Raw genomic sequence first — 20,516 nt, 5'->3', positions numbered from 1 at the left:
GCGTGGCGATGTGGGAGGTGCACTGGGGCGGGGGCGGGCTCAGCCGGTGGGAGGCAGTTTTCCCCCTGATGTGCAATTGACGTGAGGGATTCTGGGTTTTTTGCCTTCAGCGATTCTCCACGGCCGGAGACGGGACCAGTTAGACCCGTGCTCAGAGGCAGAGCGGAGAAGCCTTCTTAGCTGCTGGCTGGTGGCTCTTGCTCATGTGCCCGGGTCAAACCGATCGCCAGATTTGGGGCAGGGGAGCAATCCCCCCCTAGGTCAGATTGACGGGGACTTTGGGGCTTTTTTGCCTTCCTCTGCAGCATGGCGCCCGGCTCGCTTGCTGCATCATCGCTCATGTCTCCCCTACGGACCTTGGGCGGGGGGGGGCCCTTCGTGCTACACGCAGAGAACTGGAGACGCTGGTTGATTTTCCTGAGGACTGAAATGTTTGACCTAACTATAGTCGTTGGGCTTGATAGAGGGCTCTGTGGGTGCACCTGAACGGCCTGCGTTAGACTAGGTCATCGCACGGGCCTGGCTAGCTTCAGGCTCTGCTGCTGTGCGGAAGGAAGTTTGCTGAGGATAGGGAGGGCTGACCGGGAGAGCCTGCAGGCTGCCATGGGGTAGGATTCCTTCTCCACCATCAGGAGACCCCCACGTCAGGGGGACAGGAGGAAGGACTGTCTGCTAGCTGGGCAGCGAGCTGTGACTTCCGTTCCTATCTGGCCTCTCTCCCTGTTGGCAGGCGTGGAATCCACGACATGTTCCCTCTGCACTTAGCTGTTCTCTTTGGATTTTCAGACTGTTGTCGTAAGCTACTTTCCTCAGGTGAGCAAAGCCTGGGGTGGCTTGGGGGGCGGGGAAGGGGGGGTAGCCTGGGCTGGGAGGGGCCTGCCTGACCCGTCTCCCCCCTGCCCCGCAGGTCAGCTGTACAGCATCGTCTCCTCGCTGAGCAACGAGCACGTGCTGTCCGCAGGTTTCGATATCAACACGCCTGACAACCTTGGGAGGACGTGCCTCCATGCTGCTGCTTCTGGAGGGTGAGTCCCTGCCCCGGGCATGGCCGGGCATCGCACCAGGCTCACCGGCAGCCCTCTAGGGAGAGGCAACTGCAGCTGCTTTCGCCCTGTCACGGGGACGTCAGGTTCTTTAGCCCCAAACGCAGCCTGCCTCCCCTCTGCGTACCGCAGTGTATAACGCAGGCAGTGTGGTCTAGTGGTCAGGACACGATGGGGGGTCAGCTCATCTGGGTTCTGTTCCCAGCTCTGGGAGGGAAATGGGGGCCAGCGTCTAAAGCAGGGCCTGGGAGAGCTGACCCTTTTGATTCCTGCTTCCGCTGTGAACGCGCCGGGCCTCTGGGCAAGTCACTGACCTTTGTTCCTCAGTTTCCCCATGTTTAAAATGCTTCCCTGCCTCCCGGGGGGTATTGTAAGGGGGGATCGGGCCGTGCTGGTAAAGCACTCTGAAGAGTGAATGCGAAGTATTGGTAACTAATGAATTGTATTTCCTCGGGGCGTTTAGTTCGCGTGGCCCACTACAGTTCGATTTCATGCCGTTGCAGAGTGAGATCACGGCGCTGAAGGAGAGTGGGTTGCACAGCTCTCATCTCAGTGGGGAAAGAGGGGCTCACGGGAGCGGTGCTTTTCCTCCACTCAATCAGCAAGTCAGGGGCCCAGCAGGGAACAGCACCCAGGAGTCAGAGATCCTATTTGTAGCATGAAATCCAATGCCTAGATCATGCTAGCGGCCGGGGTCGAGTTTTATTACCCATCGCAGCCTGGCTGGAATACCTAGATACGATTCCCAGTCGCTGAAGAGCAGCAGGAAGAGAGAAATAGAGGCACAAGCGTGTTCCCGGAGAGCTGGAGAGTTGCTAGTGATATGGGCAGCCCCAGTGCAGTGGGTCTTCTAGGCACCATGCCAGTGGGGACGGGCAGGGCGCTCGATCGTACGCTCTTGTCTTACAAATGGGAAAACGGGCTGCAGGCAGGCGCAGGTCACGTGTTAGGCAGAGCAGCCCCAGAGAGCCAGCGCTGACCGTAAGAGGGACGGCGTTCAGGTTCCACCCCAGCCCCTCTCAGCGGGTTTCCCCTCTGTTCCCTCTGCAGGAACGTTGAATGTCTTAATTTGCTGTTGAGCAGCGGTGCTGACTTGAGGAGGAGAGATAAATTTGGAAGGTAAGTACTGATGGCGGCACGCCCGTGTGAAGGGGCAGAGAGAAGCTTTTTGGGAACAGTCGCACCCTCGGGGCTGGGGGACAGAGAGCTGCGCGTTAGGAGCGAACCCCTGTGGCTGGGAAGATCTGCGGGCGCAGGTGGGCAGCAGGGGCTCGTCCTGCGCTGAAGGTGCTCGCAGAGCAGAAGTCACCCATATCCGTGTCCCCTCCTCCCCCTCCGTGGGAGCCCAGCTCCGCTTCTTGGAGAGTTGCTGCTGCCCCAAGGGGGAGCCGTGTAGCCTGGGGGGGTTGGATATTGCTGTGCCATGCGTGTGTCACTTGGGCCTGGCTGCAGCTGTCTCTGCAGAGTCCTGCATCTCCTTGGGTTTGCAGCCGTTCTGCACAGCGGCGGGTGTTCCTCACCCCGTTTTCTGCTCTCCTCCCCAGGACTCCACTGCACTACGCAGCTGCCAATGGCAGCTATCAGTGTACAGTGACACTGGTCACTGCCGGAGCCAGTATTAACGAGACGGACTGTAAAGGCTGCACTCCCTTACACTATGCTGCTGCTTCGGACACGTACAGGAGGTAGGACAGCCCCGAGGGACCTGCCTCCCATAGCAGCTGCTGCTGGATACCACAGGGCAGAGCGGTCCGTGGTACTTCCTGATTGGAGCGGGTACCCGGCAGTTCCCTGGCGCCTGCCAGCTGGTGGGAGGTGGTGCCTGGTGGCTTCTAAAGAGGAGGAGCATTGTAAGGGAAAGGAAGGATAGGCCAGTGCCTGTCTCTGGACTCCTGGGGTCGACTCCCAGCTCTGCTGGGTGATGTTGGCAAGTCACCTCCCCTCTAGGCATGTGAAATAAGGATAATGCTGACCTGCCGCTGAGGAGGAGGCTTATTTAGGGTTTTCTCAGCTCTTGGTCCTAAGATGGTAGAAACAAATCACCGATGAAGAACAAAGCCCCCTGCTTATGCTGCCGGGCCCGCGTGTTGCAGAACGCTCTTCTGCTACGAAGGCAGCGGGAAACGGGTCCAAAAGAACCGACATTCAGCCTAGCGCGGTGGGGGCGGAACAGAGGCTCTTCCAGGGCTGTGCAGCTGCTGCTGCAGGGAGTGGGTCTGGACCTGGCTTTCCAAGAGCGGAAAGCGTCTGGGCGTTTGCAAGCTGGCTGGGGTCTGTCCAGCTTCCCCGTCCCCCTCGCTTGCTTTGTCTCATGGGCTTGCGATCTTTCAGAGCGGAGACTCATTCAGGAAACAGCCATGACACTGACGAGGAGCCACTGAAGGAGTCCAGAGTGAAGGAGGCATTCTTGTGAGTGGCCGATCTCAACCCCCTGCTCAGGGCTAACGTTTGTCGTCCATCCCGTCTCCCATGGCACTGGTGGAACCCTGCCATTTCCCCCTTCCCCCACCCACTCTCAGCTGAGAGGCACCCTCCGAGCCGGCACGCTGGGGGCGTCTCCAGCAGGCATTGGAGTGACTGACTTTTAATAAGGATCTGCCCTTGGATCAAAAGTGCCTTGAGGCAGATCCATCATGGGCATGGCGCTCTCATTGCCTTTAGCGGGAATTTCAGGGGGGGACACAGAGTCCTTTTCGCCCCCCGTGTGGTGGGCAGCGAGGATCTGGCGTTTGCACGGAATCTGTGCTGGCTGCTTACAGCTGGCCCAGCAGGCGCGTCCGTGGGAACGCGTGTCTGACCACCGCCTCTCCCCGTGCTTGTTGCAGTTGTTTAGAGTTCTTACTGGATAACGGTGCGGACGCGTCGCTCCGGGACAAGCAGGGATACACCGCTGTCCACTATGCAGCTGCCTACGGCAACAGACAGAACCTCGAGCTGGTAAGCAGGCCGGGAGTAGGGGGCAGTCGAAGCTGCCTGGTGCCCTTTGGTTTACAGGCGACTCGAGTGAGGAGTGCTCCCAGGGAGAGGTGGGGGGGGAGTTTCTGCTCAGCCTCCCCAGCCGAATCTGGGAGTATGGCAGAAGTCTTCTGGGGAGCGGCCAGGGCCGAGTGGTGCGGCCGAAGGTGTGGGAGGCAGAGCTGTGTGACGAGGGAGGAAGGAACTGGGATTATAATGTAGGTTTTAAAACCCTTTGGGCTCCTAATCCCCCTCCCTCGGATCTGGCTGAGGAGGGGAAGCCTGTGCTTGCCAGTTCCCCAAAAAAGATGAGATGGGAGCAGAGAGGAGACTTGGTGACTGGTGCACACAGACGTGCCCGGATCTCAGGCCAGCTCCCAAAGACAGGATGGTAACCTCAGCCGAGGAGCCGCAGGCCAGTGAGCGATGGGCACTGGGGTGCTGGGCGTCTCTGAAACACACGGAGATGCTCTCCTGGAAGACGGCTCCACTCCAGGGGACGTGGAAGCCATCGTCCTGTGGTGAAGAGCAGTGAGGCCATTTTTAAACTCCCGTGATGACGGGATCCATTTGGGGTGCACCAACGTGTGAGAGGCGCAGGGCAAACGCCCTGCTACAAGGACTCGGCTTGATCCTGATCTCGTTGGTGAAAGCAGTGGGGAGATCTACCCCATAAAAGGAATTTCTCCATTCCGGGTTCCAAGCATGTGGCTTTGGTGCTGTTGGGGGCTGGCTTCCAACATCCCAGGTGCTCCACACAGCAAGCTGCTGGCGTTGCCCGTGGTGGCCGGAACAGAGGAGCAGTACAACCCGAAGAGTTTACCGTGGCGTGTTTTGTTGCAGCTCCTGGAAATGTCTTTTAACTGCCTGGAGGACGTGGAAAGCACCATCCCAGTCAGCCCTTTGCACTTAGCTGTAAGTTTGTCTGTTGTTGACCTTTGACCCATGACCCGAGCTCAGGTGATAAGGGAAATACACTCGCTGTATCTTAGACAGAGTTCAGCTGCCGGCTGAGTTAGTGCAAATGAAACTAAAGCTCCCGTGCAAAGAAACGTAAAGATTATTTGAGAATAGGCTTGGTAGTGAGCCTGCAGCCTGGTTAGCATAAGGCTACGTTAAGCCCAAGAGAAGCTAGATTAGTAACCTCAGGTTAGAAGCTCTAGCAAATATCTATCTTGTGCTGTAAAGGTTTTATTTTGCCAGACTCGTTAACTGCACTGTATAGAGAACGTCTGTCTCAGCAAAGCCTTAGAGTCCCCAAACTGGGGAGCAGGAATGGCCGATATGGACAAGAGGCCAAGACTTAATCAAATATAGTCTCGGACGTAGGTGGGTGCAGAGAACAGGTGCCTAAAGGGAGAATCAAACCGGCCACTCGGTGGGATCTCAGGGTGGTGACAAGCTTCACACTTCATCTCACCCTGGCCCGGGGGTTGGTAAGTGGACGTGATGCAGCGTCTGCGGAATTCTTGTCTTGTTTCCTAGTCTGTGATTTAGGCTTATACTGATTGTGGTCTTAATAAAACTCATAAAGTCCCTGTGGGTCACACCAGTCATCCTCTCTATTCATCTCTGAGTAGCCACCAAAGACGGCACTTCAGGCCAGAAGAGACCATTAGATCATGTAGTCTGTCCTCCCACGGGCCGGAGAAATTAACCCCATTACTCCTGTATTGAGCCCAATAATTCATGCTGTCAGGACGAATTTGTTTTGATCGTTTTCAAACGAGAATAGCCTGTTCCAAATTAGTAACTTGTGGCATTTACACAGCAGCAGCGGACAAGTTACACGCGAGGGAAACAAGGGCACGCGTCAGCTGGGCAGTCGTACGCTGCTGTGCCAGTCGCTGGGGCGAGAGGGGAGGTATAAGCAGTCTGGACAGCAGCAGGAGGAAAATGGGGTATTTCACACTGTCCCTTCCAGAGCGTGCACCTTGGCAGTTCTGCAGGCACCGGCCAGGGGGGCGGAAGGGGGAGCGTGGTCGGCATGGTATCGAGAGAGCCTTCATTATAACGAGGGTAGAGAATTTTGACTGCCCCTTCCTCCTGGACAGCGTGTGTCCGGCCCATTTCTAAGGGGACGTGCTCTGTGTCACCTGCAGGCCTATAACGGTCACTGTGAAGCCCTGAAAACACTAGCCGAAACCCTCGTGAACCTTGACGTGCGGGACCACAAAGGGCGGACGGCACTGTACCTTGCCACGGAGAGGGGCTCCACGGAGTGCGTGGAGGTGCTCACCAGCCACGGCGCTTCCGCCCTCGTGAAGGAGAAGAAGAAGAAGTGGACGCCGCTCCATGCTGCAGGTGGGCGTGGAAAGGCCCCTCTGCTGGGTTGGTCGGTGGATCGGGCTCCACATTGCAGGGTTCTTTGCTGCAGTGTCAGCCCTTCAGAGCCCAGGCCTGCCCCTGCCTGCCCCACAACAGACAGCCTGCTTGGCTCGGGGTGACTTAACATGGCTCCTTTTGAGGTCATGAAAAGGGATGTTGCAGGGTGACGGGCCCGTCAAGCAGGAGCAGCGTCCTGTGACCAATTCCCTGCTCCTCAGGCGGGCCTACAGGAGTACCTGGGCCTTATAGAAGTGGAAACTGTGGCAAAAGCCTGAGCTATAGAATCCTAGAGTCATAGAAATGTTGGGCTGGAAGGGACCTCGAAAGGTCATAAAGTCCAGCCCCCTGCGCTGAGGCAGCACCAAGTAAATCTAGACCTGCCCTGACCGCTGTTTGTGCCACCTGTGCTTAAAACCGCCCCAGTGATGCGGATTTCACCATCTCCCCTGGAAGCCTGTTCCAGAGCTGAACTCCCCTTTTTCCTAACGTCCCTCTAACCTAGATCTCCCTGGCTGCAGATGAAGCCCATTGCTTCTTGTCCTCCCGCCAGTGGACATGAGAACAATCGATCACCGGCCTCGTTGTAACAGCCCTCAGCGTATTTGTAGACTGTTAACAGGTTCTCTCAAAGGATCTAACTTGCATCATGCTGGGGCATGAAAAAGCCCCCCCGAGCGACGCAAGTTTCGCGCTGTCCACCAACATAGCTTACGCTTCTCGATGAAGTGGAGTGATCTTGCCAATGGGAGAGCGCTCTCCTGTCAGCATAGTGCGTCTTCCCCAGACACACTGCATTGGTGCAGCGCTGTCGTGTAGACTTACCCTCAGTTGTCTTTTCTCAGAGCTAAACATCCCCAGGTTTAACCTTTCCTCGTGGATCTGGTTTTCTAAACCTTAAATCATTTTTGTTGCTCTCCTCTGGACTCTCTCTAGCTTGTCCACATCTTTCTTAGAGTGTGGTGCCCAGAGCAGGACACAGTACAGCTGAGACCTCACCAGTGCCGAGCACAGCAGGACAGTTACCTCCTGTGTCTGACCTAAGACCCTCCTGTTAATACACCCTAGAATGAGATTAGTCTTTTTACTCAGTTGCATCACATTGTTGACTCGTATTTAATTTGTGATCCCCTCTAACCCCCTGGTATTTTTCCGCCGCGCTCCGTCCTAGGCAGTCAGTTCCCATTTTGTATGTGTGCAACTGATTGTTCCTTCCCAGGTGTAATACTTTGCCCCTTGTCTTTACTGAATTTCATCTTGCTGATTTCAGACAAATTCTCCAATTGATCAGTCGTTTTGAATTCTAATCCTGTCCACCAAAGTGCTTCCAATCCCTCCCAGCTTGGTGTCACCCAGAAATTTTGTAAGCATGTTCTCCACTCTGTTGTCTAAGTCATTAATGAAAATATCGTCTCGTACCAGACCAGGAGTAACCGTCATGGGAAGCCACTAGAGACGCCTTTCTAGTTTGGCAGCGAACCATTGATAACTGCTCTCTGACTACAGTCTTTCAACTGGTTGTGCACCCACGTTATAGCGGTTTCAGTTAGATCACATCTCCCTAGTCTGCTTATGAGAGTGTCATGCGGGACTGTATCAAAAACCCTACTAAAATCAAGGCCTGTCACATCTACTGCTTCCCCTAGGCCAGTAAGACTGTGTATGTCTCTGTAACTCCTCCCTCCCTTGTGTCTCTCTCGCAGCTGCCTATGGGAACACAGATTCCCTACACCTTCTGATCGACAACGGGGAGCGGGCGGATCTCACCGATGTTATGGACATCCATGGCCAGTGAGTCAATTCTTATTTCTCTGTAATATCGGTTGTCTGCATGAGGATATCCTTCCTTCCTGCCCCAGAGCAGTGCGTGACATGCCAAACGGCTGCATAGAACGATGCTGCTGCTCAGCGATGGTCCCCTGAGGATCTTCCCAAAGTGCTTTGCAAAGAATTAAACCTCCCTACACCCCCAGCCTATCTTACAGAAAGGGGAAACTGAGGCAAGGAAATCGGAGGCAGCGCTGGGAATAAAGCTCAGGACTCCCTGACTCCCAGTCCTCCTGCTCCAAGCCCTGCCTTTCCTGCTGTCACCCTAGGCAGCACTGACCTCCCAGAGCTGGGAAGAACCCAGGAGTCCTGACTCCCAGCCCCCCTGCGCTCTCATCCCTAGACAGCACTGACCTCCCAGAGCTGGGATAGATTCCAGGAGTTCTGTAAAATAGGGATTTAAACTTGCAAATGTTCACTGCCCTTCTCAAGCCAACATCCTTCTCCTGTGCTCCCCCAATCGCCCCGCAGAACCCCACTGATGCTGGCGATCATGAACGGCCACGTCGACTGTGTCCATCTCTTGCTGGAGAAGGGATCCACAGCAGATGCAGCAGACAGGAGAGGCAGGACTGCGCTGCACCGAGGGGTGAGTGAGCGTGACGGAGCTCAGCGCGGACCCTGGGGTTTCTCTCACTGGGTTTCCTGCAGGTCGCTTTGTTCTAGGAAGGGCTGGTGGCACCGACACTCTCCATTATAAGACCCTGTTTTCAGTTACTTATAACATTGCCCAACTTCAACCATTTGAGCTGAAATTTCGCATGCCAGCCGTCTGCCTCAGGTTGACTTTTTGGGGCAAACTTTAGCCAAAACAGTTCAGCCGCCTCTGAGACAAGGCAAAGGGACAATATTTTTAAAAATTCCGGCAACCTTTTCTTTGGAGAAACTCTAGCGCCCCCCAGCTGTGGAGCCAGGAGTTGAAATTCAGTGGGGTGCCTTTTGCTGTTCCTGTGCAAATCCAGCCACGTTCGTTGTAACCCTACCGGCACTTGGCGTGTGGAGCGGTTTCCTGCTGGGCTGGAGGCACCGCTTCACAGCCGTGGCTGTTCTTTACCTGGCACAGGCGGTGACGGGGTGTGAGGACTGCCTGGGAGCCCTGCTGGACCACGATGCCTTTGTATTGTGTCGGGATTTCAAGGGTCGAACCCCGATCCATTTTGCATCGGCATGTGGGCATTCAGAAATCCTGAGGACCTTGCTGCAGGCAGCGCTCTCTACTGACCCTCTGGACTCCGTGGTCGATTACAGCGGCTACTCACCGATGCACTGGGCTTCGTACAGCGGTAAGAACCCAAGAGCCATGACGCCCCTCCGTCCTCTCTGCCTTATACCCACTGCAGACCAAGAGAGAGCTCAGCCAAAACAGCCCTTCCTCGTTCAGCACTAACGAGGCCATGGATAGAACACTGTGTTGTTCTGGGGGCCCTACTGTAAATAAGACACTGAGGCTCACAGAACCTCCCCCTCTCTGGGTTGGGAGTGACAGAATGTCGTTGCCATCTGGCTGTTCAGGGTTTGAGATGAAATCCTGGACGTCGGCGGCCAAGTATCCGCGACACGCAGGCCACCCCCTTGTGGCGTCCCCCAGCCCCTGTGTGTTGGCAAACTCAGCCAAGAGGCCAACGACGGGGGCAGAATTAGGGCTTGTCTACACTTGAAATGCTACAGTACCACCGTGGTAGCGTGTTGGTGTAGACCCTACCTACACCCCCGGGAGGGTAGTCAGTCCACCTCCCCGACAGGCGGTAGCGAGGCCGGTGGAAGACACTGGGCTGTCTACAGCAGCTGACCTACGTTGCTCAGGGATGTGAATTTCTCATGCTCCGTAGCAACATAGCTGGGTTGACCTAGTGTAGACCAGGTCTTCGAAATGTCTGACAATGCAGCAGGGTTTTACTGTTAGACAAGCCAGGGGACCGATCTCTCTCTGGCCGAGAAGAGAAGCCGAGGGTTTGCTTGGCTAGCAGAGCTGGCATTGTCTCCTTGTCATACTGCACCAGGCTGTTTGTGTTCAGTCCGGTATCCTGCTGCCAAGTCTCCATGTTTCAGACGAATGGCGCTCGCTTGCCTTCCCCTCCTCTAAATAATGCACTGGGCCAGCTTGATCTCACGCCACGGGAGACTGCAAGAAACTTCTTCCTGCTTCGCCCATGATGGCTTCCCTGGGCCTTGGAAGGAGCTAAGGGCTGGTCGGGGCGTTTGTTCCATTCAGGTCTTCCCCCCTCCGGTGTCAGTCTCCCAGGCCTGAGAGGTGATTGCCAGGACACTGCTCAGCTCACAGCTCCCCTGTCCTTTCTCCCTCTTTGCAGGACATGAAGATTGTCTTGAATTGTTACTTGAACACAATCCATTTGTGTACCTAGAAGGAAACCCCTTTACTCCATTGCACTGTGCAGTGTAAGTAGCCACCGGCCTGGAGCCGGCTTCTTCTGCATCCTGGTTCGGAACAGTGTGCGAGAGCGCGTGCACTGCAGGGCAGGGACGGACGTGCGCTCTCGGAGCGACAGGCTGGGCTCCAGCTCCTTGTTATCCCAAGGGCTCTCGACCCCATGGGGCTGCAGAGATTGACGGTTCTACCACGCCTTCCATGCTGCGTTGGCCTCAGAATCCAGTAACCGGACTCTTCCCCTCCGGGTCCCTTCTGGGGCTGTGGTCAGTGTGAACCACTAGAGGGTGCATCGGAGCCAGGCAGCCAGGGTCCTGCCATCAGCATGGGGGTAGTTCAGAGATTTATTCACTTCCTAGCCAGCTGGGCTAAGCAGGCAATCAGCCTGGAGCCCATTCAGCTGGCCAGCGGGGAGTGCTGCACCACAGCATGTGATCTTCCTTCCCCTGCCTGCGGCTCTTTGGCCCAGGGCAGCAAAGGATTGAGCTAAGCCATTGCCTGGCACGTGGACAGCTCAGCCCCGCCTTGGTTTTCATTTTCCTTCTTGTCACCCCTGCAGAATTAACAGCCAGGAAGGCACTGCTGAAATGCTGGTGGAAGCATTGGGTGCCAAGATTGTTAATAGCAGAGATGCCAAAGGAAGGTGAGCGGCATCTTTTAATCTCGTTGCTCGGTCTCTCCCGGCATTCAGAGGAGCCTGGGGGATGCCAAAGGGCGACGTAGGTTCCCGCTCGATTGCTTTTGTGCTCCGATCCCATTGGCTCTCACTAGCCGAGCGAAGTGCGTACTGGGAAACCTCCCAGGGGCACCCACGAAGTGGTGCCGACCCTCTGCCCCCCGAGTTACTCCTGACCCAGATGTAGTGCCGGGGTGCTGTGCTGCTGCCGATGCCGTGGGTCACAGCAGATGTGAAAGCAAGGTCCTGGCAGCTTGGGGTGATAAGAGGAGGGTCCCCTGGCACTCTGTATGGGTCAGACTCGCCCCAAATTCCATCTTGGGTAACTACATCTGATTCCCTGTGATCTCAGCTGCATACAGCGTTTGGTTTTACTTCCTGTCCTAAATGGTCACAGAGTGGCAGTGCACGCCTGCTGTGTCCCGCCCCCTCCTGCTGTGTGTGTGTCGAGTCAGCGGGAGACTCCTGGAAATTAAGACAAACCCTCCTTGTCCTATGCTGGGTGGTCATGGAGAGCAACTGATCACCATTCAGTACCAGGGCTTAGGGGTCTGACATGTGTCTGGGTCCTTGGGAATGAAAGGCACCAGTGTTGGCCATCACTGGGGTGATGTCTCTGACGGGGGTCCTCAACCAGGCTTCCCCCTGGAGTCCTGGGAGTGTCCCCCTGGAGTCCTGGAAGAGTTTTGCTAGTGCGGATGTGGTGGGGTCTCCCCTCACGCCCTCCCCTCTCCTTCCAGGACACCCCTTCACGCTGCTGCCTTTGCAGACAACATCCACGGTTTACAGCTGCTGCTGCGTCACCAGGCTGAGGTAGACACGACTGACCAGTTGGGAAGGACCCCTCTCATGATGGCTGCTGAGAACGGGCAGACCGCAGCAGTCGGTGCGTAGCAACCCAGCGCTTACTTCCTTGGCCTGCCTCTGGCTCCTCCCTTTTGTTCACCCCGGTAGATCCTCCCCCCCCCCGAATAGCATTTAATTCCGAGGGGCCCCGAAGATCCGAGGCTGGGCCGTGGTGGCAGGATGGAATTGACAGTCGGGTGGGCGGCTCTAGGCTGGCAGTTGCTCAGTGGCAGGCTGGGGTGTCGTAATCAGAAACCCGCAGTGTTGTGAGTGTTCACACGCACCCAGTCGGGTACGGTGCCGTTCCGCAGCTAGCGGACGTGCTGTTCCTGCTGCCTTATCCCTGAGCTAAGGGAGTCGGGGCTGCGTGGGCCTGACGCCGTTTGCCTCTCTTGCTTGTAGAGTTCCTGCTGTATAGAGCGAAAGCAGATTTAACTGTGCTGGACGTCAACAAGAACACAGCTCTTCACCTGGCCTGCAGCAAGGTATGGGATCGACCCTTCTCTTAAACAGTCACGTTCACAGCCTCAAAACATCAGGGCGTGCTTATCTGTGCCCTGCTGGTGAGACGGGATTGCACCCCCAGGCCGTGTCTACACAGGCATTTGCACAGGTTGAATGAAGCCAGTGTCCACCCAGTGTGGACACTCTTGTGTCAATGTCAGTGGCTCATTCTGGTTGATCTTAAATCTGTTTTTAATCAACTTAACCTAAACGGAAATAAGGGTTTGTCTACAGGGGGAGTTATTCCTGATTAACTCCTTCTGGGGACGCTCTTATTCTGGAATGAATGCACCTTATTACAAATAAGGTTTAATCCACTTTGGTAGTGGTGGGAACGGCAGCTTCCAGATCCGTGTCTCGAATGCAAACAAACCAAAAAAGGGGAACAGTTTGTAACACAGAACGGGGGTTATTCTCAGAGCCCTGAACAGAGAAATTGGGTAGGAGGAGGGAGTAGAGAACAGAGTCCTAAACTAGAGATTAGAAAGCCCACTAGTCTGTGCATTTCCCCGTGCAAACATGGGTCAGCGTGGAAGCGTATTGAAACAGGACCGTTCCTCTGCAAAGCACGAGCAGTGTGAGAACGCCATTTGCAGAGACACCTGCGTTCTCCCTCCCCACCTTACATGCCTTAATTTTAAACTGTTCGGTTTTATTTCCAGGGTCATGAAAAGTGTGCCTTGTTGATCCTGGGGGAAACCCAAGACCTTGGCCTTATCAATGCAACTAACAGTGCTCTGCAGATGTGAGTATGCGACCAGCTGGTACGAATGGGGGAAAGGATATTGGGGGAGTTGGTTTTGCCGGGTGGCTGTAAATGTTTGGAGGCGTGAGGGAAAGGGGAAGCCAGGCGGTTGTGGGGGACCCCAGGCGGAGAGGCAAATCCCTGGGCCGCAGTCCTAGGTGGAAGAATCACATGTTCACACACAGTAAAGAGCCCTTTGCGATATGGATGTTTCCCCCCCTCTTAGTCCTGGAGAATCTCAGTCCAAAGGGAGAATATCCTAGCGTGCGTAGCGTGCAGTCCTGTGCAATCACCTCTCGCGTCCTGGGAGTTCAAGGGAGGTAGATTAGGCCGTAAGATGCTGCTCTGTCTTGAAGCTGTCCAAGGGCTTTCGCTGATTTGCACAACTCACAGCCACCTGCCTCTTTCATGCAGAGGTGGGACCCACCAAGACCATTCCCAGCATGCGCTGTGCCAGGACGGCTCTCAGCAAGGTCAGAGCATTGCCTGCTGGGACTTGGGATCTCCATGGCCACACTTCTGCAGAATGCCTTTGTCTCCCTGCCTCCTCCCGTGGGTCAGTCTTCCCTAGGCCCTAGCTTCAGTTGTGGGCCCTTCTGTGTGTTGAGTTTGTGTTGCTCTCCAGTCCAGAGCTAGTTCGCTGTCTCCCCAGCCGATCAGAAAGCTCTGGCAGGGTGCGGAGAGGAAGCCGGGTTGTGCTGAATTGGAAGTGCGTCGGGGAGACTGCTCCAGGCAGAAAAGGCAGCAGAGTTGGTTCGGTAATGCGTTCCCTTTCCCTGTTGCCTGCAGGCCGCTTCATATTGCAGCTCGGAATGGGCTAGCCTCTGTTGTCCAGGCCTTGCTCAGCAGAGGTGCCACTGTACTTGCTGTGGATGAAGAAGGTGCGTATGCCTCACAGCTGGGATCTCTGGCGGATGGGCGGGGTCAGGTACAACGTAGTCTCTATGTGGCATCTTTTTGGGCAGGGGTGGCTGGTTGGGGTTCTCACCTGCACCGTGACTTGGATTATTTCCTCACCCCCTGTACTGAACATGGTTGTGCTCTCGTGCTGGGTTTGCTGTCGGCGATGCGGGAGCAGCCCTTGTGGTGGTAATGCCGGGATCCTCGTAGCCTGGCGAAGACACGTCCAAGCTCCACATCCCAGTGGGGCAGCAGGTGGTGTTAATGTGGCTTTCGCCCCATGTATCATCCTCTGGGTCACCTGGCCAGCTGGGGCCACGCATGAAAGCTCAGAGCTGGGATGAGGATAAAGAAGCTATTTCCTCATTCGCATGGCTGTAGAATCTGCATATTGGGGGATCAGTGGGTTTTCTCTCTGCTTCGATCCTGAAAGTATTCGCAGCGCATCCGTCTCGCTACTGGAGGAAGGGTTTCTGGGCCTGCCAAATAGGACCCAGTTGCTTTTGTTTTTCCCCCACTTAAATTCTGGCCTGGTTTTAGCAACTGCTAAAAGCCTCAAGAACAGCCAGAGCCCCAAAGCAATAACGTGCATTTCTGGGATCCCAGTTTTCAAATAAAGCCCCACACTCCAGTGTTAGCTCCTCTGCTCAGGGAATAAAAATTGCCTTGGGTGAAAAGATTGAATCCACAGCTCTGAACACTTTTAAAACACAATTAAAAAAAATGTTGAGCAGTTGCCTTTCTCCAAGACCACAAATGACTAACCCCACTGCGGCCCTGCCCAGAGCAGCCCAGGAAAATAGTTGACGGGTTTTGCACAAGGTCTGAAGACTCCTGCAAAGGGGAGGGAGTGAAACCCAGTGAGCAAACACCCCTTTTCTAAACCAGCAGGCTCCAGTTAGACCCCTGCACTGGTCCCAGTTGCCTAGTCTGGGATGGGGAGAGTAAAAAGCTGCCCCCATGCAATGCTTCCACATCAGGCACTGTCCATTTACCTGCATGTCGTGGGCCCTGTCGCCATGGTATCTGAGTGCCCCAGAGTTTTTAATGCCTTTCTCTGAGTGTGCTGCTGTGAGGCCGGGCAGGGATCCCCACTGGGGAGCTGCGGCATAGAGAAGTTAAGTGACTTGCCCGCGGTGTCTCCCAGGGAGTCTGTGGCGGAGCGTGGCATTGACCCCCCAAGTCACAGGCTAATGCCCTATTGCTGGACAATACTTCCCCTCTGTGCTTGGGGCGGGGGCGAGCCTTGTCCTGCTGCTTAATGCGGCAGTGTCCCAGCTGGCTTGACGGCTTCACTAGCGCTGCCTCGCGGCTTCGTTGCAGGTCACACCCCAGCCTTGGCTTGCGCCCCCAACAAGGATGTTGCAGACTGCCTGGCACTTATCCTCTCCACCATGAAGCCTTTTCCACCTAAAGACGCCATCAGCCCTTTCAGCTTCAACCTCCTCAAGAACTGCGGCATTGCAGCCAAAACAGCGGCCTGCGGGGCCCTGCCCAACGGCAGCACGTGCCCGTACACAACGGACCGGCACAATGCTATCGGCTTAGACGGCTGTTACTCGGAGTAGCTTAAACGATGGGTATCTAATATCTTATTCTATTTATTTAGAAATTCTATAAATATAGGGCACTTTAAAGGAGAACAAGACTGGACAGGCCTTCACACAGGGCTTGGCAACCGATGTTAGAGCTTCCTCTTCTGCCTAGGCCCTCACTCGGTTGCCAGCAGCTAATTGACTTAATGAGCAGCTGGCAAAGAGCCTTTCCTCTCCCCATGTTCCGTGCAGGCGAACCCCTCCTGGAGCCCCGTCTGGGAAAAGCAGCCCCACTGCATTAGCACAGCTGGTCCCAGGCAGGGGCCAGGGAATGTTTCAAGTTTTCTGAAAAAGGGACTTTCTGATTTCTAACTTCCGGTTTCTCCCTGTTGGGAAGCTCCTTAGGAGGGCAGCCCTGCTTGGTTCTTCTGCAGTGCACTCCTCCCGTCACCACACCCAAACCGTCTCTTGGTGACCGCTGAGCTCTGAGGCGGCAGTGATCAATCAGCCGTAGAGGGCTGCTCATTGCTAGGAGGGCTTCTCCACCACTAGGAATTGGATTGCCAATTCCTTTCGCCCAGTAGCTGGGAAGAACATTTGGTCCCTCCCAGCCCTGAGGTTGGATTGACTTTGGAGCCAGTTTTGTTTCAAATCCTCCACCTGGAACTTCCCTTTCTGCCTGTCTAACCCTCCGCTTTCCTTTCAGTTCCCCTCCCGTGCGCCCGACTCTGCAGGGTGCCGGCTCTGTTCATTCCACAGTTGCACCGTCTAGCCAGAAAGCGGAAACTTGAACTTGGTGGGAGGGGATTAGACAAGCGAGCGACTGCTCAGTGGTGGGCATTAGCACCTGGGCAAGTGCCACTGTAATTGCTCCTTCATCTGAATCGTTTTGTTTTCATGCTCATCCTTTGATTCCAATAAGAACACTTGAATCCCGAACTACTGTACCCAGGATACTGAGATAACCTCTGGCAGCTCTCACTCCTTCATATGCAAAAACGGGTGCTACTGTCCATCCGCCGCGGTCTGCTCCGAGCCCCACGTTTGCACTGCTGGAATATTCCCTCCCCACACCAGGCACTTTAGGGATTCTAATTTTTTTCTTCTTTGGATCCTGAGAGGCGATTCCTTCTTAAGTTTTGTTCCTCTCCGTATTGCGCGGCCATTCCCATGTGAGAGTACGTCAGTGTTGCTTTTTAACATTTATTTATAACGAAATGAGCTTTTACGTTTTAAAAAAATTTTTCTGAAAGTTTTAACCTTTTAAGGAAAAAAATGCACTTCAAAGTCCTCATTCACAACCCTAAGTCTGTATTTATTTTTCTAACGTGGCATCTTGGCAGGTTTTATTAGCGTGTGTGTATGTGGGATTGGTGTTTTCATTTTAGTGTTGTTGGTTTTTTTTTTATTTTAAAAATCCTATTTATAATGCATGTTTTAAACATTCAAGAATGTGCACTACTTTTTTTTTAATTACTGTAACAGTATCGTGCAAAAAAAAAAAAAAAACCCACAAAAACCCTTTCACCATATCGCAAGTCTGTTTGAAGCCAAAGACTGGGATGTTAGCGATCAGAGCGGGTCAACAGGGCAAAAACATTTGATGTACGATCTTTTCCACTGATTCTCTTTCCTTTTGCAGCCCTGGGGGTGGGATAACCTCCTGGTTCTCAGACTATAGTCAGTGACACGTGCACGCGTTGAAAGAAATATTTTGAGAACCAAGCCTTGGGCTGGGGCCAGGGGGACGTCCAGGAACGGATCTCTCTCCTTTTCATACAGCAGAGCATCGGCGCTAGTCACTTTCTCTTCATGGTCAGTAAGACTGTTACAGGAAATGGGTGAGCCGTAAGTGTTGGCTGTCCTGCCTAAGTTACATCTATTACAAAAATCAGCATTTCTTGGATCAAAATAGCATATTTTTAAATGAAGGTGAATTCTGGTTTTCTTTTTGTTTTTTTTTTTGGCCAGACATTTACGTTATGTGAAATGGGCATTGCAATGAATTGCTGTTTCCCGCAGGCAATGACAGACCGCCCCCTTTCCAAAAGAGCACCAAATAGGGAGCGGAGAGACGGGATGCTGGCCGTAGCTGCATGCTGGCAGCCGGCAGAGAGAGGTGCAGGAGTAGAGTCTGGAATAGCGAGCAGCTCCTGTTGCACTGTTAGTTTCTTTTACCAAAGTTTAACTCTTAGAACCAAATGTGAAGTTACAGTCTTGGCCTTTGGGTGGTCAGCGCATCTTCCTTTCATTTCACGGAAGGGTTTCACCCGGAGAGTAGCAGAGACTTGGGTGGCATTTCTGTTTGTTTTTCCTCTTGAAAGTCGTCTTTTTTTTTATCCTCACTGCACCAGCTGAGCTTGGTCTCCCTTAGCGTTACCATCCGACACTCCAGCTCAGCAAAACTCTTGAAACGGAGACTGCCGAGGGAACGCTCCGTGTGTAGGAAGTAGCCAGTTCTGGTCTTCAGAGAGGGCCTAAAGTCCTCAGATGGGGAAGGAGGAAAAGGCAGAGAGCCAGCTTGTTTCCCTCAATGTCAATAAAACCTTCCTTGCTGGTGTCTCTGATAGTCTAGAAATCCAACGCACAAGAGCAGAGTGAGGATTTCTCTCCACCCACTGGATGCTGGCCCATTCTGTGAGGCATAAAGAACTTGAACCAGTCCATCCTTCCCCTTCTGAAACGTGTTACAAAAGGCTCAGTTCTTAGGTACGTTGCGGCAAGATCAATTCTCCCCTCGCCTCCACCCTCAGCACTAAAGTTCTCTACCTTGATAGCAAGTGTTACCTTTCTACACCGAATACCTCAGTTCGGAATCAAACCACACAAAACTTGAATGAAAGATCCTCTTGGAAGATCGTTTTCAGTATTCTGCAGAGGGAGAACTGGAAAAAAAACAAAACGACTTGTTTACATTATTGTTGAGTTCGGGTACTTGCCTCTTGCAATGCTTTCTCTTTTCATTTTTAAAATACTGAATTCAGGCACTGCCTATTTCTCAGCCTTCAAATAAGCCCCTGTAACATTTCCTGTAACGGGGCAGAAATATGGGTCCAAAGTCAAGATTTGTCCTCTTTCTCCCGCCCTCCCCCCCCCCCCCCCGGGCAAATGTCCTTCTCTTGCTGTGCGGCAGCAGGCCTGAGCATTCAGAAGCGTATGAGAGCACTACACTGAGAGAGCTGTGCAGGTCTGGAAGCCTTGGCTTCCCTTATCTTTGTCCTTTTCCTGGGGGTTTGAAGGAACAGTGACAGAATTGCTGGGGTGAGTCAGAGACCTGGCACATTTAGGGCACGGGAGAATTCCTTTAACAGCTCAGTAGTTTTGAGTGAAATCCTCGCCCTGTTGAAGTAAATGGCCAAGTTCCTGTTGACTCCAAGGCTTGGGTTTCACCCTCGTGTGCGCATGTACAGCAGAGGGCAAGACGCACGTCCGTGCAGCACTGAGATAATTTTAATGCCATCTTACTTTAATTTTAATTAAATATCACGGGGAGGATTTCAAAATCATTTCAAACAAGGGCAGCCGTTTTCCCCTCTTCAGGGCAAGGGAATATCTTAGCATAGTGTTTGGAGCGTGCTTCTTTTTTTAGTATAGTGGCATTAAGCTTTTTTTTTTTTTATATAAATTAAGAGGAAAAAATGGCCTTTGGTTTGCCTTGTTTTCATGCTGTAATGCGTTACCTCTTCACTTGACATGGTAAAGACTAAACTCTGACAAGACAATCAATGTGATCTCTCTAAGGGCTTCAGCATGTCTTCGCTCCGCTGCATCGTACTTTTTAATTTAATTTTATTTGCTCTTAGTACGTTTTTGGGGATTATTTTTACTCCTCCCCTTGTGTCTTTTTTTAAAAATAATAATAATAATACCGGAGCGGAAAACCATTCCAGCAGTGCATCCGCGGGGGGGACGGGGGGGGGGGGAATTGGCCATTTCTACCGCAGGCGCTAGTCTTGTTCTCCTTTAACGCTGTAATGTAAACATTTGACAGCACAGCTTGACAATTTAAGTAATAATCAAAGTGTTTGGTAATAATGCATTATTTTGCTAAACGAGATTTGTGATGGTTTCCCTAGTGCATTGTAAAGAGGGTCGGAGGGAAACTTCCGCTCGTGGGCCCCCCCCCGTCCCCCAACTTTGTGTCTCTCGACACCTCATTGGCATCGGCATAAGAACGTTCCGTGTTTTGTGTGTGGCGGCAGGGGGGCCTTATCTAAACCTTCCTGTACACAGACCTTTATGCCAAAGTCAGACCATTCCTGCTTGTCGTTCTGTTAGGCTCTGTGCATAGATTTGGCGTAGAGTGAACCTTTTCCGCTCCCCCCAGTGCCACTTCATTTTTAAAAACGAAACGGGTGTGGAATTGCCCCCTCCCCTCCCAGAAAAGGAAGTTTCTCTCCATGCCCTCGCTTCACAGCACTTGCTTCAAGCACTTTTGTTAAAACCTGAGAGTCTGGTTTCTCTTTAGTGACCCACAGGCTAGAGAGCAGCGGGGAGGGGGGGCGGGAGGGGCGAGAGATGAGTGTCTGGGGGGTTATATTTTAATGTTGAAAGTTTCCGTTTCTAGGGAATGAATGAACAAAGGGAAGTTGCGTTTAAAAAAAAAAAAAAAAAAACAGCACAAATGCATTTCAACTCAAAAGATGTATTTGCACTGCCATTGTTAGACACGCTGCCAGACAGGCAGCTCAACTGAGCCATATAACTGCTGACAAACACTGAATGTAACGTCCTTGACCAGGGCTGTCCTGGGAAGCTAGGAATTGGCTTTATT

General features: G+C 53.4%; 1 protein-coding gene across 3 annotated transcripts in view; it reads left to right on the top strand.

The window, feature by feature from the left end:
• Window positions 1-20,516, top strand: part of ANKRD52 (ankyrin repeat domain 52) — a 48,860-nt gene that overhangs the window by 18,682 nt on the left and 9,662 nt on the right. For 2 of the 3 annotated variants that reach the window (XM_039514006.1, XM_039514005.1), the window contains exons 11-28: window positions 731-813; window positions 908-1,025; window positions 2,094-2,162; window positions 2,588-2,728; window positions 3,375-3,452; window positions 3,869-3,980; window positions 4,842-4,913; window positions 6,101-6,302; window positions 8,027-8,114; window positions 8,622-8,739; window positions 9,214-9,433; window positions 10,460-10,547; window positions 11,096-11,179; window positions 11,953-12,098; window positions 12,461-12,543; window positions 13,225-13,307; window positions 14,097-14,188; window positions 15,531-15,787. In XM_039514006.1, the coding sequence (XP_039369940.1) occupies window positions 731-813; window positions 908-1,025; window positions 2,094-2,162; window positions 2,588-2,728; window positions 3,375-3,452; window positions 3,869-3,980; window positions 4,842-4,913; window positions 6,101-6,302; window positions 8,027-8,114; window positions 8,622-8,739; window positions 9,214-9,433; window positions 10,460-10,547; window positions 11,096-11,179; window positions 11,953-12,098; window positions 12,461-12,543; window positions 13,225-13,307; window positions 14,097-14,188; window positions 15,531-15,775 (2,122 nt within the window). In that variant the 3' untranslated portion in view covers window positions 15,776-15,787. Of the gene's footprint in view, window positions 1-730; window positions 814-907; window positions 1,026-2,093; window positions 2,163-2,587; window positions 2,729-3,374; window positions 3,453-3,868; window positions 3,981-4,841; window positions 4,914-6,100; window positions 6,303-8,026; window positions 8,115-8,621; window positions 8,740-9,213; window positions 9,434-10,459; window positions 10,548-11,095; window positions 11,180-11,952; window positions 12,099-12,460; window positions 12,544-13,224; window positions 13,308-14,096; window positions 14,236-15,530; window positions 15,788-20,516 lie in introns of those variants that run through there. The other variant, XM_039514007.1, reaches the window with a different exon arrangement.

The sequence above is a fragment of the Mauremys reevesii genome, linkage group 25, assembly GCF_016161935.1.
Source record: "Mauremys reevesii isolate NIE-2019 linkage group 25, ASM1616193v1, whole genome shotgun sequence".
Classification (NCBI taxonomy): domain Eukaryota; kingdom Metazoa; phylum Chordata; order Testudines; family Geoemydidae; genus Mauremys; species Mauremys reevesii.
The sequence above is the reverse complement of the archived record's forward strand: the minus strand, read 5'-3'. Positions and strand labels throughout refer to the sequence as shown.